Genomic DNA, 27,557 nt, shown 5'->3' with positions numbered 1-27,557 from the left:
CCCTCGAATGATAGCGATGGCGCTTTATATGCGCCTGCGCTATCGGTATCACAGAAGGGGCTGCACAGGTGCCTCCGGCCCCTTCTGGAATGCCAAAGTGCCTCGGGGCATGCAAAGCATGCGTGAAAGCCCGTTGCGCCCCCAGGGCACACCGGTAATACAATCCCATGAAAATCTAAAACTATCTTATAGAGTTGCTCCTAAGAATCCATGTGAATCCCTTAAAATAAACCTTTTGGAATGCAGCATTAAACTATTGAATTCGATGTCAGTCTTTAGGTAAAAAACATTTTCATTGAGAATCAAGCGCCGGGGAGAGAGAGCAACAACGTTTTTTTTCTAATTAGCTGGCCAAAAATGAGTGTCAGTAACCACTACTGGAAACCACGACTGCAAATTAAACACAGATTAATACCGTTTTTCAATTTGCTTATATTGTTTCCATACATATACTTCTGCCTGGGGAACTATTTATATTTATTAGGACAACATGTGCTTGTTGATAATATAAACTATTAGCTCTTTGGGTATATGTGATATTTACATATTCTATGAGTTCTCTCTCTCTATACCTGCCCAGTTGGGTAAAAATTATAATTCTGCCTAAACATTTCCATTTTTATCATACTTCCTAAATACCAGTATGTACTTCATCTTTCACTGTCAGTGCTCATTTTTGTGCTCACAATGCTTCAAAATCTAAGCAATCGCTTAATATATGGCAGTAAATGTAGAGATCATTTATTCAAATATTTAAATTACTGTATCCTTAGACCACAAGTGCAGCTGAAACGGAAGCGAAAACTCCGCAAGGCCTTGTTAAAGGTCATGCATACTCCATTACAGGAGTAGATGAGGTATGTTCCAACATCTTATTCATTTATGTATCAATGTGTCTACCGACAAATCCTGAAAGTGATGCCTAATGTTGAATTGAACTAGATATATGCATTCAGTCACCCGTAGACTGGATTTAAGTAATTGATTTATGCTAGTGAGAGTTTGTTTCCTTTACTGTGAATATGTCCTTAAAGATGTGTGACTGAGAAATATGCCCCTATATTTATATGTTGACATATTTCGAAACTTTTTAATAAGTGTTCTCAGCCCCTACTGACCACAGCCAGTACGATCACAAGTTTGAAACCTGTGAAACCAAAGTCGCCTTTCATATTTCATGCCTTTTATTTTATAATTCGCATTCCATTGACGGGGGAATTTGTAAAAGTTGCCCTTTCCCAGTTTTTTGGACCAACCTGACGGCTGAAAAATATCAACAGTTCCTTAAAGGAATCTGGTTCCATAAAAAAAAAGTTTTCATTTTTTGAAAACAGCAGTGAGAGCAGACAGTGGTCCCATGGACCATTGACTACTCCTCCTGAAGCAGCCATGGTGATTTTCAATGGAAAGGGGTTCCTTTTGGACCATTTGCAAAACTGTTTGGAAAGAGTTAATGAATCACCAAGTCACTATAAATGAGATCCTAAAATTCAACTTGAAAGCATATTATTATCATTCATGAAATTGTTTCGAATTTGCAAACTTTCGTCACACACTCGCCCCCAATTTGTTATAGCTGTGCATAACCTTACACAGTCAGAGAACCGAGAGATAACCTATAATCAGGTTATAACACTCATTCCCAAAGCTGATTTAAATACCTCTCTTGTTGAAAAATGCTCAATCATTTTAATGAACCCAAATTGCAAAGTCCTGGTTATTGACATCAGAATAAAAATTATTCTGTCATAAAAACTACAACCATATTTAAAAGCCCTTACCAAGAAAATTAATGACCTATTATATGTCTTGGATGCAGAAAACGAGTTTGATAGATTAAATTTTTTTTTTGATGACGGTACTGAAGTGCCATGGACTACCATTGGGCATTGATAATTAGTCCATGTTGAATTAGTTCACATATTGTTTAATTAGTCAAAGACTATGCATTTTTTAATATGATAGATTGAATTGAGGCATTCGTCAAGGTTGTCTACTCACACCTCCCTCTTTTACATCCCAGCCCAGGAACAGGAATGTCAGTGTAGGATAAAGGTAGCAGGATCCATAACAGATTCTCATACCTACCTTTGACTACTTAAATGTTTCCATTAAGATTTACTCTATATCATTTTACGTGATGTAAGAACCTTGAAGATTTTGTATTGATCAAGTTCTCTTTTAACCACATTTGATACCCATTCCTAAGACCATCTGCTAGGCAAAGCAAGAAATCAATATATTATCAAAAGAATCGTTCTGCAGATAGCAGAAATCGAGATCTGAACCAATGCGAACGTTATTTCGTTTTTTTTCCATCCATGCAAACTCCAAACTGGAGATAATGTGAGTAAAATGATCCCCATGTCTCAGGCTATTAATTCAATTGAGATTAAAAAGGAAGTCTGTTTTTGCATCAAGTCCGATGTCCCTGATATGGGCCTGTCTTGGAATCTCTGGACAGTTCAGTTAAATCTTTAAGTAAACACTGTACAATACATGTAACTTTCCACATAATGGCTAACCTAAGGTTTGTTTTAGACAGTAGTAAAAGCAAGATCCGTCAATGGTCTCCCATTCACTTATTCTGTTGTAGTACGAGGTACAAAAAAAATGTGCTATTGAGGTCTTGATGGGTTTTGTAGCCAAGATTCTCCAAGCCTTCACCATCGCATTTACAAAGATACTAGGACATCAGACAAATTTCTCTGGGCAGCTAAACACCCCCGAATTTCACTCAAAATGCTTCAGGACACTAAAACCCAAAAAGTAAGGACAGGTTAAATTTCCCAAAACTATAAAAACTTCAAACAAACAGTGAGTTGAAAAAATTTATTTTTATGCTTTCATCACAAACATACATATTTAAATTACACCAGTGCCAGGAAATGGAACAGCAAAAATACAATGGAGAATAATTGAGGAAGCCTAAAGATTTCAAAGACAAGAGAGGAAATGAGGGCCACACAATATAAATCTACATCAGTGTGGCACTGTATTTAGCTTTTGTTGAAGGGATGACCCTAGGAGATGGTAAATTCACTCTCCCTACAGGAAATGTAATTAAGCAGAAGCTTCAAATGGCTATCAGCTTTCCAATGTGTCCAATAGTTTTGTGCATCTTTGCTTGGACTGTAGCTTGATGGCCTTTGTGGTCACGATCAGTTTGTCTTATTGTATAGAAATGAGACAAAGACAGGTTAGGACAACTTACAGTGCACAAACAGGCAGAGTCTGAAAATGTGCAAAAGAATTACAGAAGTGGTTATCAAGGGCAAAACCACGATGTGCATGATAGCATAGTCACACAGTAATGGTTAAAAGGAATATTGGAAGGCTAATATTGGAATGCAGGCCTGTGAATAAAGCTGCCATTATGGATAAGCTAACAAGAGAGATATCAACATGACATAGCCATCGAGTCAGCAGGAGAACTGATGGATCTTTGATGTCTAAATATGACTTAGTAATTTTGGATTGATCTGGTTTCAGCTGGTTGTAAAAGTCAGCAAAGTGTTGCTTCTTTTTCTGAGGAGATGCATGGAGGGCAATGTGGCCTAGGTGACATGAAGCAAACCCAGATGTCAGTCATATGAGAGGGTGAGTATCAGAGGTAGATTCCCAGTCAAGTGTCGCCAACACAGCCAGTTCAATGAGGCTCTCCCACTGTCTCACCCAGGTCCTCCATCCAAATCCTAGATTCAGACACATGGCTGTCACTTCTATGCAACCACCTATAACAAGGCACAGGAGGGAACAAGCACAATCCTAGTACCTTCTGGTACGCTCGGAAAATCATTGGTCATAAATGAAAGATTTAATAACAATGATGAAGGAGTCTGAAGTTCTGATTTACCATGAGAGGGCACTTCCTGGGGGCCATTAACAGAATGGAAGTTCACAATGGGGGGAATCACTGACATAATTTCGGAATCAACAATATTGTGTAACAGAAATGTTGTGTACAAAATATCGATTTCCTATACTTATAATGGTAAATACAAAAATATATAAAAAAAAAATATTGTTTCACACTAATATCCTTAAAAAGCTTAAATATTATTTCTTAATATATATCGTTTAAAGTAATAAATCTAAAATATTTTAATTTAGGCCATTATTACACTGTAAATTAAATAAATCTCACCAATATTCAATACCATATATACTTATATGAATACATATACATATTTATGTGTGTATGTATATATATATATATATAATATATATATATATAATGTAACAATTATAAAAAAATATACACTTAATTCTTAACCTTTACTACTTTAAAAAGCACATCACACAGACACACATATATGTATACATATATGTATTTATTTTACACAAAACAGAAAATTATTAGCTATTCAATTCCAAAAGGTTAAATAAATTACTAAACAAATATTTCTAAAAAATGTAAAAACAAAAAACACATTTACAAAAAATATTATAAACATTTTAAAACAAAGAAAAACATAAACAAACACTATTAAATTAAAATTATAAACACATATGTAAGATATATATTTCACTAATTTTAGAACAAGTATTGGAGTCTGGGAAGAATATGCCTTGTTTTCCCACATAATTTTTTTACGCATGCCATTACCACGCTGTCATTACAAAGACCGCGTAACAATTAATCTGCAAGTTGGAAAAAAGACTTGCTCTAGGGGGGCGCTGGATGTTGGAATAGTATAATTTACTATTCCAACTCCAGTCTGTGCAACAGAAGAGAAGGTGTGGTATTTCAAATTTAACACCTTCTGACCCCTAGAGCAAGTCGTTGTTCCGACTTGCAGAGTAATGGCATGCGTTATAACAACGTGGTCGTTGTAACAACCGCGTTGTAATGGCATGCAGTGTTCCGGTATCGGCGTAAACAATGTTTACTGTCTGGGAATAATAGGTTTATGAAGCAGTCAAGAAATTGTAGGACTTCGGAAGGGTAAATATATTAATATCCACTACAAACAGCGCAACAGTAGAGAAAGCATTGGAATTCAGAGGGGTTAAATTTACTATTACCACTCCAGTCTGTGCAACAGTAGGGAAAAAATTGAATTTCTGAAGGGTAAGATTTACTATTCTAACTCCATGATGTGGAGCAGTAGGGAAATCACTGGACTTTAGAGAGATTAAATTTACTATTCCCACTCAAGTCTGTTCAACAGTAGGGAAAGCGCTGGACTTTGGAAAGGTAAGATTTACTATTCTCACTACAGTCTGTGTACCCATACGGAAAGTGTTGGACTTTGGAGGGGTAAGATCTACTATTCCCACTCCAGTCTGTACAGCATTAGGGAAAGTGTTGGACTTCAGAGGGATTAATTTTACTATTCCCAGTCTAGTCTGTGCAACAGTAGGGAAAGTGCTGGGCTTCGGAGGGGTTACATTTACTATTCCCACTCCAGTCTTTGCAACACTAGGTAAAGCACTGCGCTCCGGAGGGGTAAAATTTACTATTCCCACTCCAGTCTGTGCAACAGCAGGGAAAGTGTTGACTTCAGAGGGATAAAATTTACTATTCCAACTCCAGTCTGATCAACAGTAGGGAAAGCGTTGGACTTCAGAGGGCTAATATTTACTAATTTTACTCCAAGTATGTGCACAGTAGAGAAAGCATTGGACTTCATAGGGGTTAAATGTACTATTCCCACTACAGTCTGTGCAACAGGGATTACATTTACTATTCCCACTCCAGTCTGTGCAACAGTAGTGAAAGCACTGGACTTTGGAGAGATAAGATTCACTATTTCCACTCCAGTTTGTGCAATAGTAGGGAAAGCATTGGTCTTCGGAGGGATAAAATTTACTTTTTCTCACTTTAGTCTGTGCGACAGTAGGGAAAGTGTTGGACCTTGAGGAGGAGTAAAATGTACTATTCCACTCCAGTTTGTGCAACAGTAGGGAACTCATTGGTCTTTAGAGGGATTGATTTTACTACTCCCCACTCCAGTCTGTGCAACAGTAGGAAAAGTGTTGGACCTTGGGGAGGAGTAACATTTATTATTCCCACTCAAATCTGTGCAACAGTAGGGAAGGCGTTGGACTTCAGAGAGATAACATTTACTATTCCCACTCCAGTCTAAGCAACAGTAGGTAAAGTACTTCACTTAAAACACATTACATTCTAGAATAACCCTATTAATTTAGAAACAATATAAAACTCTAAATATAAACATTATTTCTTAACATAAAATATATATAAATATTAAAATATTAATCAACAATTATCCATACTTGTAATAATAATCCATACATGTAAAGCACATACATATCACCCCTTAAGGTTTCGAGGCGCTGTGGGCCGTTGGGGAGATTAAGTGAGATATTGCCCAGAGTCACATGATGCTGAGCTGCCGCCGGGGATCGAACCGTAATCCCCGCGCTCCGGAGTCAGCCACTGTGGCTGCTGCGCCACACCTCTCCCTAATCCAATTACAAAATTATCGAATTTACAAAAGTCATAAACAATGTAATAATCAATTTTCAATTAAAAAATAATGCTTAGTTAATTATAGCTTGTTAACTTTTGACCCGTCACAATTTGCATAACTGATAAACAATTACAAAATTAATTAATTGGTAATTGTTAATTATTACTTAATTACCTTTCCACCCCAAAACCCTACAAACCCAGCAGCCCACACTGAAAATATAACTAAAATGTATAATTACACAATGTACATAATTATTAATCAATTAACTATTTAATTATACATTATTAATTATTATTTTGTAATTAGTATTTAATTAACTTCCCACTATATACTCCTGCAAACATAGCAACCCACAACTAACATATAATTAAAATAAATCAATATTACATAATTAAGGCTCCCTGTTTTCCGTTTTTACTGATTTTTACAGATAATTACAGACAGAAAACCATTTATTTTCTTGTCTGTATTTATTTTTAAATGTGGATAAAAACGGAAATTGGGTCCTTTTTGAGTGATTCTAAATACACTTTACCATGACTGCCTGGCCAATAACTGTATGGATTGATAGGTAAAGGGGTTTAAAAAAAAGGAAGTAAAGAGGCTTAACAGCAGTAGTTATTCACAAGGCTGATACTGAAATGTGCATATTTTCATATAAGTGCACTGATTTATCTTCTGCGGGTGTTCATATCACTAAAACCTGGCAGGCATTCAAGCATGAGTGCATAGTTATTGGTAAGATACATGTGAAAATATACCAGTTTCAGCTTTAGTTTTTTCACAAAACCCATAATAAATATGGATAAATACAGATAAAGATGACAAATAAATATGGATAAATACAGACGGAAATGACAAAAAAATAAATACCACAAAACCGGGAGCCCTATACATAATGTACATAATGAATAATCAATGCAATAATTCATAATACATTAATTAATTGTTAATTATGTATTACTTAATTAACTACCTCCCCTATACCCCTACAAATCCAGCAGCCCATACCTAAAGTATGACTAAAATATATGATTACACAATTTACATAATGAATAGTCAATTAAATAATAAATAATACACTATAAATTAATTGTTAATTAATTATTACCTTATTAACTTCCCACCCTGTGCCACTACAAATTTAGCAACCCACACCTAAAATATAAGTATAATGAATCTATATTACATAATATAGCCTTATAGCCCGCCGTAGCGGGCTATACCGGCTATTAAAGGCCCGCTACTGCGTTAAAGTCCCAAGCCGAAGGCGAGGGACTTTAACAAGGTAGCGGTACTTTAATAGAGCTATAAGGCTATTAGAACATTCTGCCACTAGAGGGCAGAATGTTCTAACAAATAAAACAAAGGTCTCTCGAAGCTCGAGGGGATTCAAATCCCCTCGAGCTCCGAGAGGCCTTTGTAAGACATTGGAATGTTGCTCTGCCGGCCTTTATCAGCCTGTAGAAGCAGGGAGAACTTCATTGTCTACAATGGAGCTCCCAACATTCCAATGTTCTAATAAGAAATATAGCTAATGCTTTCACAATGAAATATGACAATACAATAAGTATATTCATAACAAAAACAAAAGATATGCATACAACCTTTAAATGAAGGAGGGAATCAGAATGAGTTTGGGGGCCACTATTATTTTCTCACTTAGTCATAAGCAGTGGCTTACTAGACAGGTGAAGAAGTGATGTAATTATATGTTTCACATTTGATTATGTTTCTGGGACACTTGAGTTTTTTTTAGGATCAATTATTCCTGAAATCTCTGATGTCCCAATCTCCAAACCTCCTTTTCTTTGTCTTGTTAAAATCATGCAAACTCTCTTGTAAATGATTGCAGTTAAATGTACCCACCTATTATTTTCTTGTTATAGGTGGAGTACAGAGGCAAGAAGGTTCGGCTTGTTCGCATCAGAAACCCATGGGGTCAGGTGGAGTGGAACGGCCCTTGGAGTGACAAGTCAGTATACAGGCAGTATCACACATTATAAATAGCAAGAGAAATACATGTTTTTCATATGACTGTGACACTATGGAAGTATCAGAACATATAGTAAATTGTCCATGTGATATACCACCACTACATCATATGCAAATACCTCATGACAATAATATTGCATCTATTACAATAACCAAGCCACTTCATATAGACAAGGAGATGTGGATTTAGGAACAGCAAATACATATTTATCTTGCGATTATAGTATTGTTATATATGGCTCTTATTGAGAGCCTCTATCCTTAATTTCAGTTTCTGAATCTCACAACCCACTTGTATGACATTGCAACAATTGATAACAAAACTGGTTACTAAACGTTGTGATGTCAAAGGCCTTCCAGACCAGGGCTCCCTGTGAGCCTGTCAGCACACCTCTGCTCCTCTGTTTTGACTGAAAGCAGAAAGCACAACTGCAGGAGGGTCAAGGTAGGCAGGGTAGGTGGTGGGGATTGGTCAAGGATTTGTTTATGGATTTGTAGTGAAATGTCAGAATAGATGTGTATGTTTAAATGACAAACTATTGTGTCTTTTCATAACTTCCAGATTTTTAAGTTTTATATTTATATATTGATAGTATAAAGAGTGTGATTAAAGCTTTATATATATATATATATATATCTCTAATGTGCCAATGTGAACAAGGCAGGTATGCCGAAACGCGTCATATAGCAAGAGAAATTAAATAAATGGATTGGAATAGCGACGCTACCCCTGTGTCAGTGTCTGATCTATAGTTTGGGTCAGAATTGGTTGGATATATATATATATATATATATATATATATATATATATATCCACAAGTATGAGAGGCAACATATAAACAAAAGTGTTAACTGGTTTCAAAACAAACAACTAAATGTCGAATCCACACAGTAGTTGAGTATTTGCTTGAATTCCTTTATTCCAAGATTCAGTGTGACCAGATCCGCAGCCAACGCGTTTCGCCCAAGCATGGGCTTTTTCAAGGCTGTTAAGAGATCATACACATACAAACATTGTAAAGGATCATAAGTATACATCGAACGGTTGTGCAACCACCAACCATGTGATGGGGGAACGAATAGTAGTGTGCAGAAAAACCCAACGAGGCTGTGAGAAACAGAGGAAAAGCATGAAGCGGCACAACACGTGAGTGACATCCCGATTTATTAGGAAGTTACCATTGTGACTGGGAAACATGACTCAAAAAGCGGGAATAAGTGTGTAGTCCCAAATCAGAAGAACTAGAGCACAAAGTGCAAAAGTGATGTGTTTAAAAACAAAAAATATGAACATAAAAAATAAAAAATAGGCCAAGAGCAGAAAGAAGTCGCTTACCGAGTTTCAACAATAAAAAAATATACACGTCAAATGAGAGTAGTATGACGAAAACGGCAGGACCCAGAGTTCAATCTAAACAGTAAAATCAGCATATTAATTAGTGCGTCAATATTAGGCGGTAACTCGAGAGGACCATGAATTGAAGCCATTGTAGTCTCAACTCACCTAACTAGGTAACAAGCCAATAGCTTTAGAACGTCCGTTTAGGTTTGTACCATACAGCAAACTGTGTAGTCAATTTCTCCTAACTGGTCAGTGCTGGTCAGAAAAAGAGAAAAAAAAGAAAAAAAAAGATTCAAACGAAGAATTACAAAGGTCGACAACTATCACAGTTTCCAGCAACTCATGGAAATTGCTGACACATTCCTCCATTGCGAAAACAATTTATTCAAGGCTAGACCCTCCATTAGGAAAGCCGTCGTCATGTCCTAAGTGAATGCTGTCATCTAGACTAGCTACCGTGCCATGTGGGCATTACAGTTAAAAACGACCATACCGTACAGCGGAAACAGGCAGATATTCATGGCGTGAAATTCTGTGCAGCTGAATTCTATAAAACACTTTAGTCACCCACAGGTATTAAAAGTTTACCTAATGGTTAACAGCCGTTAATGACGGAACCCTTAGGCAAGACGGGACAGCCTAAACAAACTGGCTACCGACCAAACATGAACACGGAAAGACGTAGCTTCCCTTCGTAACGGCATTAAAAATACAATCCACACAAGTCTCTCGTCTATTACTTACTAAACACAGAGAGTGAAAAGAGAACAGCCGAGGTCCGAGGTCCGGGATGTCACTCACGTGTTGTGCCGCTTCATGCTTTTCCTCTGTTTCTCACAGCCTCGTTGGGTTTTTCTGCACACTACTATTCGTTCCCCCATCACATGGTTGGTGGTTGCACAACCGTTCGATGTATACTTATGATCCTTTACAATGTTTGTATGTGTATGATCTCTTAACAACCTTGAAAAAGCCCATGCTTGGGCGAAACGCGTTGGCTGCGGATCTGGTCACACTGAATCTTGGAATAAAGGAATTCAAGCAAATACTCAACTACTGTGTGGATTCGACATTTAGTTGTTTGTTTTGAAACCAGTTAACACTTTTGTTTATATGTTGCCTCTCATACTTGTGGATAACTGTTATATTTGTGGTAATTTAAGCAGCTGACCATTTGAGGTGGGCAATACTATCATTACTGATAAAGTGACAAGTCCAGGCTGAGCACTCACTTAAAACCCTGCTGCTTTATTCTCTAAACTTCCTTATATATATATATTATCTACTGGCGGTCGGCAGTAGATAGTTATAGTTAGGACCGTGTTTCCATAGGAAATCTGAAAATTCTATTTTGAATAACTTTGGCGCCGGTTGACGCATCCTCGCGAAACTTTCAAAACAAATGGGGCGCTCTGCTCAGATCCTACCCTGAAAGTCTCGGGGTGATTCGTCAAGCGGGGGCCGAGAAAAAAGGGGGGTCCCAAAACGCATTTTCCCCATGCATTTTTCCATAGGACCTTTAGTCGAAGGTACAGCCCGAATGGCTGAACAGAATTACTTGAAATTTGGCAGAGAGGTAGTCCTCAGGTCAGGGAAGTGCCTTTTGCAGGTCTGGTGTCAATCTGTTCAGTATTTCCTGAGAAAATAGCATTTAAAAGCATATATATATCTATACGCGCGCACCATGTGCGCACGGTAACGTGCGTGAGCGAAATTCTGATTGGTTGTTAGATGTCGGTAAACATTCGAATCGGTCGAAATCAGGAAGTGTCGGCCTCCATTTTGTCTCTCGCACTGAAAAGGAAAGGGGGAAAAAAGGTGGAAAACGTGAAAAGGGGGAAGGGAAGAGAGTTCCTGACCCCCTAGCCTTTGTCAGGGGGTCACAGAAGGACCCCCAAGGGGAAAAAACCATTTTATTTTTTTCGAAAAAAATTGCAGGGTGCGCGCAGCGGACCGTGTGCCCAAAGCGTGCGCACAGTGCGCGCACGGTGAAAAACCTTGAAAAAAAAAAATAATAATAAATACATAACTTAGCATTTAAAAAACCGTACAAATTCACTTAAAAAACCATAGGTTTCACACACGTTATAGTTAGGAATTAGCATTTAAAAAACCTTGCAAATTCACTTAAAAAAACCATAGGTTTCACACAGGTTATAGTTAGGTGGATATTTCACTTGTAAAAAAACAATGAAATTCCCCCGTCATAGTTAGTTCAGATAACTATAACTCGCGCGACCGCCACTCTATCACAAGGATGATGTCATTAGTGATGTCATGAGTGATGTAATATGTGATGTCATGAGCAGTGGATTGCGGGCGCGTGAGTTATAGTTATCTGAACTAACTATAACGGGGGAATTTCATTGGTTTTTTACGAGTGAAATCTCCACCTAACTATAACCTGTGTGAAACCTATGGTTTTTTAAGTGAATATATATATATATATATATATATATATATATAACATACTGGCAGTTAATTACCATGGGAACTTTAGACATGGCTACAGCCCGAACTGCTGAACAGAATTACACCAAATTTTGCAAAAAGGCAGCTCTTGGTTTAGAAGGCAACCTTTTTTTAATGGTGTAGATCCTGAGAAATTAAAAAAAATAAAAATGTTGATATCTGAGGGCCGAGGAGGGTTCACGAACCCTTCCGAGCATGAGCTTCATTATTATTGCCTGCCAACACTCCAAACCAGGCGTATCGTTTCTTGGATCGTTGAATACAATACTTTTTGGATATTCGGGGCTCGCGACGGCCCGCCATTGAGAGCGGCTCAGGTTTCTGCACAAAAAGTAAAGTTAGACACATATATAAATACATACTTATATATACACACACTCATGCACATATGTATATACACACACATATATATATATATATATATATATATATATATACATATTCAAATTCACTGAAAAAACATATATTTCAGGGATGTTATAGTTAATAATTATCATTTAAAAACCATAGTAATTCTCAGAAAAAAACCATAGGTTTTAGGGACGTTTTAGTTGGAAATTAGCATTTAAAAAGCCACAGGCTTCAGGGACGTTATAGTTAGTTGGACATTTCACTCGTACAAAACCAGAGCAATTCATCCGGTATAGTTAGTTGAGCTAACTATAACTCGCGCCCCCGCAATGCACTGCTGATGACATCACATATTACATCACTCATGACATGGGCAGTGACATCACTGATGACATCTCAAATGACATCACTGATGACATCTCAAATGACATCACTAATGATATCACAGATGACATCATCCATGTGATAATCTGATCACCTCCTCACAACCTAATATAACCTTTGATACACCCACTCTAAAATACAGACTGCCATTCTCGAAACCATAGGCACACCAATACTAGTTACTACATACCCACTCACTGATTCTTAGGTCTACACACACACATCTACTCCCTCATCCATACAGTCACTCATACATGCAGTCACTCATCAATACAGTCACTATCATATGCACTCATACACCCATACAGACACTCACACACCGCCACTCACCCAGAGAGTTATTCACACAGCTAGTCAGTCATGCAAAGAATCAATCACACTCCCATTTACTCACCTACACAGTTATACACACACCACCTCACTTATTTATACAGATACTAACACATACTAACTCTCTTATACAATCACTGACACAAGCACACCCTCATCCATACAGCCACTCTCACAATCATTCACTCTCACATATAGTCATTTATATACTCCAACACTCGCATATACTGCCTTTCACATATGTAGTTACTCACACATGTACAACTGAGACATCCATTAACTCACCAACACAGCCATACACATAATCACCCACCCATACAGCCCCTTACAGACTCACTCTTGAACCCATACACCCAGTGAATCACCCACTAACACAATCAAGCAGGGAGTCACAAACATCCCACCCACTCCCTCAGACACTTGGGCACCCATTCAGGTACTCAGACAACCAATCAAAACCCCATATAGACACTCATGTAGCTACTAACTAACCCAAGCAGCCACTTACACACCAACTGACTGATTAATCTGTATGAATGTCTGTATCAGTCTGTCACCCATCTGTTAGTAAGACACCTTTAATCACTCACGTATACAGTCAGTCATGCACCTATTAAATCATCCATTCAGACACTCATGCACCCACTCAATGCTCAATACACCGTGGAATATATATATCTAAAACATATTTAAACTTTTTAGAAACACTCAGTCACTGGATGATGTCATCAGTGATGTCATTTGAGATGTCTTCAGTGACCTATTAAATCATCTACAGGTGGTTCAAAATGCAGCAGCAAGGGCAGTTCTTGCAGTTGGACCAAGAGCCCATATGTCCTCCCATCTGAGCACTTTGCATTGGCTACCAGTAAGACAGAGGATCTGTTTTAAATCCCTGGTTTTAACTTTTAAGGCTTTGAATAGGATAGGAGCCCCATATACTAGAAATAAAATCCAACCCTATAAACCCTCCAGAACACTGCGTTCATCATCCCAACAACTAACAATTGTGCCTAAATTTCACCGTTCTCATATGGGCGGACGCTCTTTTCAGGTGGTCGCAGCCAGATTAAGGAATAGCCTCCCTCTTATCCTGCGGCAAGAACGCGACCTTCTCAATTTTCGAAGAGGTTTTAAGACCTGGCTTTTCCAGAAATAGTGTGGCTGTTATTCAGGTTTTTGCTGCTCTGTTTTGGGGTCAGCCTAGCGCCGGTACACTCTGTGGAGTAGCCGTGCGCTTAAGAAATACCCTATAACATAACATAACATAACATGTCACTGACCATGTCATGAGTGATGTAATATGTGATGTCATCAGCAGTGCATTGCGGGGGTGCGAGTTGTTAACTCATCTAACTATAACGGCAGAATTTCTCTGATTTTTAACGAGTAAAATGTCCAACTAACTATAACGTCCCTGAAACCTGTGGTTTTTTCAGTTTCTATGGTTTTTTAAATGATAATTTCCAACTATAAGATCCCTGAACCCTATGTTTTTTTAAGCAAATTTCTATGTTTTTTTAAATGAGAATTTCTAACTATAACATCCCTGAAACCTATGTTTTTTTCAGTGAATATATATATATATATATATATATATATATATATAGTAAGTTTTATAGATAATTTAAACACCAGTTATAATGATGATGTAAATCTATATACAAATGTACATGGTAACAAGCACAAAAACAGAGATCGAAGGGATAGTCTGTTTTTCATGTTCATTGTCACTTTTAGCACTGTCACTTTAAAAATGGAAAAAACTGAGAGCATGTCATGTGATCAAGGGCTGTGGGTAGCCCGAAACTCGTCATGGCGGCACGAAGCACAAAATAAAATAATTGGCAGCATGTACTAAGAGGAGTCCGTTCCGTTTTTCCTTCGCGGATGTGAGGAAAGGAGTACTGAAATGCTATTTTCAAGACGGCTTTCTTGAAAAACGGACCCCCTCTCGAGTTGGGCAGTGTGGCACAAAGCCAAGTCTGGTGTAAACTGGAATAGTAAACAGGTCTCAGGAAGGAGAATGCCGCAAGCCCCCAGGCAGCGGGAGGACACCTACCGAGTACGGGGGAGCAGTGAATTCAGTGTCGGAGGATGCGGGAGATGCGGCGAATGCCTGAAAGGTAGGAGACACCCTGTATAGCGTGGTGAGAGGTGTGCAGAAGTGGTGGAGCTTCGCAGTATAGCAGTAACCAAGCTCGCAATATTAGTGCAATATAATGGCTGCCGACGTGCTCAGAGGAAGGGCAGAGGCGGCAGAGGCAATGTTTTCAGAGACTGCAAGTATGCATGCTCCAGAACAAATGGGCAGGGAAGGCAGTGAAATAAACGGTACGAGCCTGAAAGAACTGTACAGAAAATTGGAGAAATTATCAAGGGCTGAACAAACAAAATGGTGAGAACACAGGTCACTGTACAAGTACCTGGAAGTGGGCAGAATCCCTAGGGGACTTCGAATCATGCTTGCCCTCAATTATGATACTCCCAATCCTAACATGCTAAGGGAGTGGGGAGAATGCAATTCAGAATCTTCTAAAAAATTAATGGAGATCCTAATTAAATATGCTGATATAGATAGGAGAGAGCTGCAACAACAAATTGATGATATTAATTTAAAGATTGAGGTGTTTGAAAGTGACAATGTGGGGCACAAAATGAGAGAGGAAATGTTATCGCGACTGAAAAAAGAAGGGATTAAAAAAAGAAAATCTTTTAAATTTCAGCGCAATAAAAATGACTACGAACAAGGCCAAATTTTCACCTTTTCGCGCAAGTATGATGCAGCAAAAGCTGCGAAAAGTAATGCAAATCAAAGTACCGAGTTAGGCCCCAGAGCTGGAGCCAAATGTGGAATTCAATCAGCGTCATCAATGTCAGATTTAAGTTCTTCAGTTGAAACTGAATCAGAAGCTGAAATAAATCCAAGCACATCCGGATCAACGAAATGCAACAAAAGAGGACATACATTGGTAGATGAGTTACATTTTTTACGGCAGCAAAGGCGTCAAACACTCCGTCCCAGGAAGCCAAACAACTACACAAGCAAAGGAGAAATGCCAGGCGCCAGGACAGAAGGAAACCAAGGAGGGAATGTGCACAACAACAAAAAGTCGAACAAGAGAGGGTGGCGCCACAAATAAATACCAACAACGCAAGTTTAGCAAATGTCAACCTGGATAAAGCGGAAGAACAGCTTTTAAAATTGGGGTTATCATTTTGTGCTGAAAGCAATTTTGAATACCCACAGACACAGGCGGATATATATCAATATATCAGAAAGATAAAACTTCAGAAGTTCCATCAATTAAAAACTGATAAAGCACCATTAACAACCCCAATCATAACACAGAAAAGAAACAGCACAGACCTCACAGCCGCGGATGTAAATCTGATCACGACCTTAACATGATGGAAAGAGCGGAACCATTAAACGAGGAATCCACACAGGTGACAATGGAAAACATGGAGATTAACATCAACGCTTCACCAGTCACCAATTTTATAGCAAAATCTAAATTTGTGCCAATAATGATCAAAGATTCAATAGATACTTTTAACGAAATTGTAACATCTGAAATTAGGAAATTGCACCTGAAAACCCAGAATCAGAAAAAGAAACATAATGTGCAGTTGCAAAAATACCATCAACTAATGAAAAAATTGCGGGACAATGACTCCATAATAATACGAAACTCCGATAAAGGGGGGAATGTGGTCATTTGGCCTAAACAACAGTATATGGAGGAGTCTTTACATCAACTGGGGGACCGCAACTGTTACAAACTGGGTTCAAAATCTATCATGAAAGAGAAGCAGGATTAATTATTTATGAAATTACTGGCCTGGAAAAATATGGGCCTAATTAGTCAGGAAGAACTTAAATTTCTTAAGAACGAACACCCAAAAATACCAGTAATATACTTCATCCCAAAAATCCATAAGGACAAACTGAGACCTCCGGGCAGACCAATAATATCTGCAAAGGACAGCTTATTGGAAAATGTATCAGTGTATATAGATTCGTTTTTACAAGAGCACGTAAAAAACTTACCGTCATATATACAGGACACTACAGACTTTTTAAAGACAACTGCATGATTTTAAATAGGAAGATGAGTATATTCTGATATCCATGGATGTATCTAATTTGTATACTTCAATCCATCACAGGGATGGACTGAGGGCGTTAGAGTATTTCCTGGGTACAAGACCCATAGAATTTCACGTGCACAACAAACTACTTATTGACCTCACCAATTTCTGTCTGAATAACAACTATTTTATGTTCAAACAGCAGGTATACCACCAGGAGAGAGGCGTAGCTATGGGAGCGAGCTTTTCGCCCAGCTACGCCTGTCTCCATATGGGGTGGTGGGAGGAGAAAGTATTAAAAATCAATCACAGAAAGAGTTGGACAGATAATGTGGTGAAGTGGGTCCGATTTATCGATGACCTGTTCATAATATTGCGAGGTGATAAAGTGCTGAAAGTTTTATTAACAAACTTAACAACAATGACATGAATTTACAATTTACATCTGATATAAGTACAAACTGCATATGTTTTCTTGATGTGGAGGTATAAGTGCAAGATAGCAGAATACAAACACGGTTACATCGCAAGCCCACATCAGGCAACACAATCCTACATTCTAGCAGCTTTCATCTGTAACACACAGTGCAGAGTATTCCATACGGTGAAATGCTGCAATGATAATGATCTACACATAGCCCAACAGGAATGCAAAGTAAGATTTTTAGCAAGGGGCTATGGACATAAAGTCATAGATCAAGCAATTGTACACACAAAATCAATGTCAAGAAAAGATTTGCTGTTTAAACTTTCAAAAAGCAAAATAAAACAGTCAGATACCACAGACAATGTAACCAACAATCCCAGGCTAGTCCTATCATACAATACACAAAGGAATAGTCTCAGGAAAATAATTAAGAAAAATTGGCACCTGATTTTAAGTGACCCGGTCATAGGGGATAAAATGCCTGCTTCCCCTACTATAACATTTAGAAAAGCATGCAGTACAAGCGACCATCTAGTCCGCAGCAGTCCCGAAATTCCCGCCAATAATAATTGGTTAACCAAACGTAAAGGCTTTGTAAGGTGTACGACATGCAAAGCATGTAAATATGGAGAAAGTAAAACCACATTCCATACACCTTTTAATGATAAACCAATTTTAATCTGTACGTTTTTAACGTGTAAATCTGAGTTTGCTGTTTATATATTAGAATGGTCTTGTGGACTAAGATATGTTGGCCGTACGCGTCTCCAGGTCCACAAGAGGATATTGCAACATCTACGGGCAATAACCAACATTGCTAGTTCCTATCCGGTAGCCCGTCACTTCAATGAAATCCTTAACAAAAATCTTAATCAGTTGAAGTATTATGTAATAGATAATGTCCCCCATTGAGAAGGGGAGGAAACAGAGAGGCAATACTCAGACGACTTGAGACTAAATACATCTTAGACTTAGACAGCAAGAGTCCACACAGTTTGAACATAACTGAAGATTTGTACACTTGGCTTTAATATAGCATGACTAATCTATACTGACAACATATCGATGTAAATATATTATAAGATTGCATTCTGTCCCCTTTTGCTTTAAGATATCCTGTTTTTTTCCAGTGGTGCACATGGTCTCATGGCACACTGTAAAATGACAAAATTACTAAGCACGGCGTCACTTTATTGATGAACAAAAAGAGAAGTAGTAGTCATCATATTAGCACTTTAATAGCACAATTTGCACTAACTATGTAATGTATATAGATTACAGGAGCCCAATCACAGAAATTGTTCGGGCCCCAACAGGATTATCAAACTAGTGTATGGTGAACAATGGATTGGGATTGATTAGCCCTTAAAGGAAAAATAGTAAAACATTCTAAACTATTGGCGCTTTTATTGGATATTTTTATATTGTGTAATCTGTTTGAACAAAATGTATTTATACAGACATTGTTTTGATAGCAGCAAATTTGCACATGTATAAATTTTTTCCAATTGTCACCCACAGGTTTTTAACATGTGTTTATTATTTATATATATGTATTTATACAGTAAGTTTTATAGATAATTTAAACACCTGCTATAATGATGATGTAAATCTATATACGAATGTACATGGTAAAAAGCACAAAAACAGAGATCGAACGGATAGTCTGTTTTTCATCTTCATTGTCACTTTTAAAATAAAAAAAACTGAGAGCATGTCATGTGATCAAGGGCTGTGGGTAGCCCGAAACACGTCATGGTGGCAAGAAGCACAAAATAATATATATATATATATATATATATATATATATATATATATATAATATAAAATATTGTTAGTAGTAAGGTTGGTAGCTATTAAGGGGAGCCTTTGTGATTTGGTCTAAACAACCATGATGCCTTTGTTTAAGGGGTACTCTCATTTATGTGTTCTATTGCATGGAGCTTATACATGCATATGCTTCCTATTGAGCAATATATTTGTTGGGTGCTAGAACAAACCAGTTATGACACAGTCTGTTTGAATGAATAAGAGTTAATAAAACTGCAGCTCTTGACCACTTTAATTGCACACTATCATGTTCTCTTTATGCAATGAGAAGGTGCTGTGCAAATGATACATTCTGTGTCTATCAATAGCATTTGGGAAGGATAGGAGTATTACACTGAGACTTCATCTAAAGTTTACCAGCCTTCCCAACTTCCCACTCTAAACATTGTGAATGCACACCAATTAGTGCAAGACTCTGGAATCAATTTCTCTTAAATCAGTCATTTCCAACCATCACCCAGTCACATCAAATTCTTTTTTTAATAAACTGCACTAGTGCCACTGGAGCATGGCTGCGAAATCATGCATTGAATTGAACAGTAATGTATAGTCGTGAAATATAGGGCAAACATTATAGAATAACTTTCCTTTCCTTATTTCAGCGCTCCCGAGTGGCGTTCTGTGGACCAATCAGAGCAGAAACGTCTCACCCAAACAGCAATCGATGATGGAGAATTCTGGTACAGTACCACTTCATACACATTCGAATGTTTCATTATGTAAATTAACAGTGCAATACCAGGTCTTTACACTTCTTTCCCAAAAGAGAGTCGCCAATGGGTCTACTGCTCATTCCGAATACAGAATAACAAAATATAGTACCAGCAATTATCAAGTGTGCTTATTTCAAATGTATTTTTGTTCATATTTCTTTAATTCCACTCTGATACAACTTCCTCAGTGATCACAGCAACACTTTTCATTTTCCACTACCTATCTCCTCTGATTTAACATCATCATTCCTCTTCACCAGCCTTGAGAGACTGAGGCTTGGATTTCCACCTCCAGCAAATAATCAACACAGAAAGTGATCCTGCATGCTTCGAAGAAACACTGTCCTGTTCTTTCCTTGGACACATCTCCATCAGAGGATTGGGATAAGACCTAATTACAAAACTAGTGCCCCATGTTATTATGGCCCCCTCTACCACCAATACCTCACTCTCTATGACTCAATATTTACTCTTAAACGCCATATGTTTTTTAAAATTTTCATTCACTTTCTGAAACAAAGCCACACAAACTCTTAACTCTGGCATATGTTGTAATGCAGCAGTCATACCTCAGGGTTACACGGGCGCAACAGTGACTGATATCCCATCTGCTGAAATATAAATTTCATAGGATATAATAGGATTTATATTTTGGCGGACTGGATATCTGTCACCGCTGTGACGGAGTATCCCATCTGCCAAGATCTAAATCATGCCCTTAATCTGAGCTATGACTGCTGCATTACAACATCTGCCAGAGTTAAGAGTTTATGTGTGGCTTTGTTTCAGAAAGTGAATGAAAATTAAAAAAAACATATGGTGTTTAAGAGTAAATATTCAGTCATAGAGAGTGAGGTATTGGTGGTAGAGGGGGCCATAATAACACAATAGTCACTACAAGACTGGCACTTCTCATGAATCACTCAATACTCTGAAATTCCTTCTTACATTCATCCAATATAAACTATACCCTTGTCTTCAAGGGCTTTCTTATATTTGCAGTCTGGGTGACAACATTCTTCACAAACCTAGTACAAAATTCAGCCATACCCATTTCTAATTTTTTAAATAGGCACTTGAGAGATTGGCCTCACCAATGCCTTTTTAGGTTTCACTCCATTACTACTATTCATACCAAAACTTATTCCAAATCTGTATATCTCCGCCCTAAACGTCAATGCATTGTTTTAAAAAACGTTTAAAATGTAATTCCCTAGTATATGGTACCAAGAGCACCTTGGGTCTGTTAGTTAAAGTGTCCATTCAGAGCTTCGGCATCGATTGTGCCACCCTGAGTGTGACAAGGTACAACATGGCTCCCAGCCTTCCACTGCAGCCTGGAAGAGCAGTTTTAAACTGCTAATTCGACTTTGTAATTTAAACCAATTATAGAGCCCACCCTTCCCAGACTCATACATAAATCTCCTCTAAGAAAGGCCTTCAGAGCCCTAAGGTAGGAAGCTATATACGATTAAGTAGGACATATACTTTAATATGTCCTAACAGCAAAAGCCCCAAACTGTGTAAAGGCTACTAGCCAAATTGGCAAGTACCGAGGTACAGGCTGACTTCTAAGTCCTGATAACATCTGAGTGGAATAACTAAAATGGGTACATCAAGGTACCAAATTCACCGTTTCATTTAACTCAACTTGATTCCTAAGTCGAATTTAATGTCATTTTTAAGGAAAAGCAACTTTTAGAACGGTGCTACTCTGTTGCCCAGTTTTTCCGGTGGCCATTCACAGATGCTGCCCATCTGCCTCCCAAGTACAGGAACCATAGAGGCTTACCTCCCCTTGCAGGAAGCCACCCAGGATGTCAGTCCAAATAGCGAGCTTCAATACAGAAGCTGTCTCTGAAGGACAAATGTCAACCACACTTGAAAGGGGCTGCCCCTTTGTTCAGGTAGACGGGCTGGCAGCAGGAACAGCGGCTGGAAACAAGTTGCCAAACCAGTTTTTCCTTAGGCATGTATCCCACAGGAAGTCACTCCTCCAGAGTGGGATACCAAGTTCCCTACACCAAGAGAAGGGTTCAGGCATCTTGAGTGGGCAGAATAGTACTCTCTGGGACTACTAAGATACCACACATAGCCATATGTCGTCATAATGCCGAAGGGAAACTGATAGCCCAATGGCTAAAGAACGCTTCATCCTCCCAAGGGCATTTTCTGGGCATAAATATGGCACCCCTGGCACCCTGAACCTCAGCCCTGATGACATGTTGACCCCTGCACTTGGCAGGAGAGGCTGCACCAAGGGCTGGACTGCACATGCTGCTCCTTTGGTTAGCAAAGAGAGGACTTTGCCTGTGGTGCCTGGTTCATAGCAAAGACGCTTCCAAGCCCCAGACAGAAAAGGTGAACTTCAAGAGTAAGTCGGTTGACTTCCTGTTCCAGTACAAAGACCATAAAAGCTGAAGTAGTCTTTTGTGGCTTGTCAGTAGCCGCTTTCACAGAATCGCTGGTGACCACCAACGTGCATCCAAGAAGACCACAACTCAGCGCTCAAAAGTTGCACCAAGGTCCTGCAGACCTGCAAGAGTCGCCAGAGTGCAGATTGGTCTCCTAAAATGGACACTAGCTCTCACCAAACAAACCTGCTGTGACCGGATACCCTGATACCAGTAGCCTAGTCATAACTGGATTTCCCTTGGCTCCAAGAGAACTTTGAGGGACACCAACTCCTGTGGTCCAAGTTGGCCCATCTCAACTGTGGACCAATGAATAACTCCATGAAGGCCCCCCATCAACCACAGAACACTTAGAGTATCTTTCATCATCATCAACATGCTCAGCATGAGGACCACTCCATTGATGTCTACGGCTGTCCCTGTGTAAAGTATGGGTCTGGACTCGAGACTGCTTGAGTTACCAGATAAATGTCCAGCTACTCTTTACTGGCCCCCTTGACTTTCTGCCTGTTGGAGATGGTCATCCAGACCGAGCCACAGTAGTGAAACACAACTCTTTAAACTTTTCAAAAGTTTTTAATCTTTACGGCTAGCAATGCTTGTTTGTGCTTGGGACTAAAAAGCTGAGATTTCCATTTCACTTCAAAATCTATAATTTCGGAACCCTCCAGTGGATTTTGTTCATTTTGGTATGTAAAAATTCATACAAATATAATCTATTTTTATAAATTGGTGTTGGCTTTCTTTTGTGTTGTGTGAATTTCTTATTCTGTTGTTCGCTGTGTCTAAATGCTTTATACTAGTTTCTGTGTTTAAGTCTTGCTGCTCAAAGCCACAGCTACCTAGGGTTAAGAAAGAGGTTTTACAAATGAGTCTGACTGGACCCAAGACAGTTTTGAGAGTGTATTGCACGGTGAAGTCACACAACCACACCATATATTACACTACAATCTTAACATAAATATAACTCCAAATTCAGGTCAGGCTTAAAAAATGACTATGGTTCAATCCCATACCCACCAGATCAAAGATCATTTTTTTTTCATTTCAATCAAACAGCATTTGTAAAGGGCAACACTGTCACCCCTAGGGGTATCTGTGTGCTGCTTCACTCTATACCTAACTGTTTCATCATACACCTCCTTAGAAAAGCTTCTCAATTTAGTACCAGCAGAGTTGACCAGTGTGTCACCATTACATAAGTCAATTTCACTAAGCCAATAAACTTTCTTTCTTTCCACTATTGACCTGCACCACAATTACGCTGCAGTCCTCATCTACATAACTGATGTATTTTCTTGCATTTAGACAACACCTGGGATGCTGTGATTTTTTATTACAACCATTTTTACTGCATACCTTTACTGTTGGACAACCCATGCTAGTGGCCATATGACCCATATCACCACACAACAACACTGATTTATGCACACTTTTCCCTCCTCTTTGATTTTTTTTGTATCCTGATTTGATGCAACTACTTGTACATCACTCGTTCTTGCCTTTTCTTTACTTATGTTTTAGAAATGAGTCACAGAGGGGCTTATTTACAAACCCCTTGCGCCGCCGGTATGTCACGTCATACGCCATGAGGCCTGGATAATATGCGTTACCACCGTTCTTGTGGTGGATAAACTCCAGTTTTCAATCAACTCCCCCTTCATGGAAGGGTTGGGTAACTGTCTCTTGATCTTGCATGGAATGCTTGCAGATGAGTAACTGCTGCTCAGTGTAGGTTAGGCGTACAAGCGTCTTAGAGATCCTGATGAAATCTGCACATCTTGTGAAGCAGATGAAACATGTTGATCTAGAATAGACACAATGGCTTAGTATATGCCTCTTTGTGTCATGCTATGTTTTTAACCATGTCACAGGGCCCCTCTCATTAAAAAATGGATTAGGGTTCTCTGGAGATATTGTTAACCTTGTCTGTCCTAAGATCCCACTAAGAATATAGAGAATATCAAAGTGCTCCTTCCCATTCTGAGGTTGAGCCTACCTGGTATTGAATACCTTACCAGGTGAGGTCCCAATGATGAATCATGCCACATGATTGGCATGTAGGTGAAGGTTCCATAAGGACACATGTAGTGTACCTAGTGAGCACTAAGGAGCAGAGCATAGTGACTGCTGGTTTTAGGAGACACCCTCCATTTTTTATTTTTGTATGCTTTGTGTGGCGCAAATGTACCATTGCCTTTTGCACTGGATACTGATATTCCTTGCTCACTGTGCTACTGGCACCAAGCTACATCCGACTGAAGAGCCTTAAATCAGGGTAAAATCAGTCTTGGCTTTCTTGTATTCCAGTTTAGGGAGTACCTAGCCTGGCGGTTTGGGCTGAACTGTTCCTATTGGAGAAGGCTCAATATTGATTTGCTTATGGCTGGGCCCAAACTGAGATGGTATGGAGGGAAAAAGAATGATGGGATGCAATTGAAATTGCAGTTGCAATTGCCAGTGGTTAGACTTATTGCAAGCATACTCCCATCACCTTTTGTGTGTTTTGATTTGCATCCCTAATTGGCCATGGTATCCCCACACGTGGGTACCTTGCTTACTGTGCTAGTGGAACTAAGCTACACCTGACCGAAGAGCCCCAATCAGGGTGTAACTGGTCTTGGGTTGCTTGTATTCCGGTACAGGGAGGACCTGGCTTGGCAGTTCAGCTGGACTGCTCCTTTCGAGGCAGGATCAAGACTGATTCACACATGGCTAGGTCCAAACTGAGGTGGCATGGAAGGCAAAAAAACAATGGGTTGGAATGCTACCCCGAGGGATTACCAGTGGTTAGACATATTGCAAGCATCATCCAATCACCTTTTGAGTGTCTGATATGAGTCACTCATCAATTAGAGAAGGCTGTCATCAAGTCAGTGGGCTGGGCATGGAGTGGAGTGAAGGCACCTCACAGAAGATCAGAGGCACATATTAATTTTGGCATTAGTATGGCATATTTCTCCAGCTGATGCGGTTCAGTAGCACTGGGAAGCCCTTTTCTGATTTTAGTGCGAGTTGGAACTTACAAAGATAGTATCTTGTCCAATTTGGTGCAATACAGAGCTTGTGTGTGTGGTAACCTTGTCTGGTGGGGGTAAGCCTTTATGTCTGGCTGGCACTTTATAAAAACAGATCATCTTCATGAATATGTTTTACAAAACTGCAATGTGCAGTAGAAATGTGTCCCCATCTCCACACTTGCCTAGTTTGAAATTGTTTGTGCAATTCATTCTTCAAGTTTTATTGCTCAAGTCAGAACAGTAACAGATGAGACTCAAATGGGGAAATTATACATACGACTGGTTAGCATATGTGCAAAGTGATTGTCTTTCAATATATTTCATTTTACTTAAATTCAAGTTAAAAACAAATGCACTCCACTAAAATGAACCTATAAAAAGTAAAGACATCGTGAAACCTAGAAAGTGGTTCCAGTGCAAAACAAACTAATGAAAGTAATAATTTGAGGTGGGCCAATGAAGGACAGAAAGTGTAGGAGAGGAGTATTGCATGTTTGGAGTTTAGTCTAGGAATGATTAGTAGCAGGAATAAAGTTCATTTTGAGTGAAAAAACTATAAAAATTAATAAAATACATTGCAAAATGCAAATTCGTATGTTTCTTATTTATGTATAAGAATAATGAAGACTCTCCTATATTCTCAATAGATGTAATATTGTGATGTTCTCTCTTTCCATTTCGTTCAATCTGGTCATGATCTCCAACTACACAAAGTTTCACATGATCATATTTTCTGATTACATTAGAAGTGAAAGAGACAACCTACTATACCTAACCATGAGCTGATTACCCTGTGTGGAATTGTATCATTTTAGCTTGCTCGAGTCAATGTCATTTATCAATGAAAGTACTTTAAGAACACTGAGAACTGTGTTAGCTTATCAAAAGGATTGGCTATTTGTTAATAAAGTCTATTTCATGATACATCTACACCATTAGTGACATGACTACATTTTGAGCGAAAGTCATCAACAAAAACAAGAAGGGAGTACATGGCATCTTCAGTAATAACTGATAAAGTACCAGGACTTCAGATGAGAGTAGGAGCCAAAAGACCTGTGGAGCCTCTGTGTTCTTGGTTTATAGAATATAGCCACCTGTGATGATGCTATTAGGCATCATTGTAATAATCAATTAACTGAAATCCTAACAGTTTCTCAATTGTGAATTATGTTTACATAAGGGCTTGGTGGGTGTTATACCTACATTCAGAAAGATGGAAAGGTCAATTTTAAATGTCTAGCCACTACAATTATGGGGTGTTCCGAATAAAAAAACTTTGCCCTGCTAAGTTTCTTGGGAGTAAGAGTTGCATCAACAACTTACACTTACAGTAGGGTCACATTAAACATGTCACACATCTTACCTACACGAGATGATGATTCTTGCCTTACTTAGCCATTTTGAAGTGCCTATAATGTGACATGCTCATCCTTTTCACACATTTTGTAGGATGCAGTATGAGGATTTCCTAAGGCACTACAGCAAAGTTGAGATCTGTAACCTTACCCCTGATGCTCTTGAAGAGGACACTTCCCATAAGTGGGAGGTAATGGTCCATCAGGGGAGCTGGGTGAGAGGTTCCACCGCTGGAGGATGCAGAAATTTCCTAGGTAAGCTCTTACTTTAATTCTTCTCTAAGCAGTCAGTGTATGTTTAATAATTACACTTCTATAGCGATCTACAAAATTATGTCATCTGAAAAATTAATACGTACAAATGCCAAATTACGATTCAGTAT

The 27,557-nt window shown here is 38.7% G+C and overlaps 1 protein-coding gene across 1 annotated transcript in view; it reads left to right on the top strand.

The window, feature by feature from the left end:
* The window catches only part of CAPN9 (calpain 9), a 361,781-nt gene that overhangs the window by 155,006 nt on the left and 179,218 nt on the right, over nt 1-27,557 (top strand). Inside the window, exons 6-9 of the mRNA XM_085612050.1 lie at nt 774-857; nt 8,333-8,418; nt 20,272-20,349; nt 27,269-27,429. Of these exons, the coding sequence (XP_085468176.1) occupies nt 774-857; nt 8,333-8,418; nt 20,272-20,349; nt 27,269-27,429 (409 nt within the window). The remainder of the gene's footprint in view (nt 1-773; nt 858-8,332; nt 8,419-20,271; nt 20,350-27,268; nt 27,430-27,557) is intronic.

The sequence above is a fragment of the Triturus cristatus genome, chromosome 6, assembly GCF_964204655.1.
Source record: "Triturus cristatus chromosome 6, aTriCri1.1, whole genome shotgun sequence".
In the NCBI taxonomy this organism is placed as follows: Eukaryota; Metazoa; Chordata; class Amphibia; order Caudata; family Salamandridae; genus Triturus; species Triturus cristatus.
This window is presented reverse-complemented; position numbering and strand designations above follow the sequence as displayed.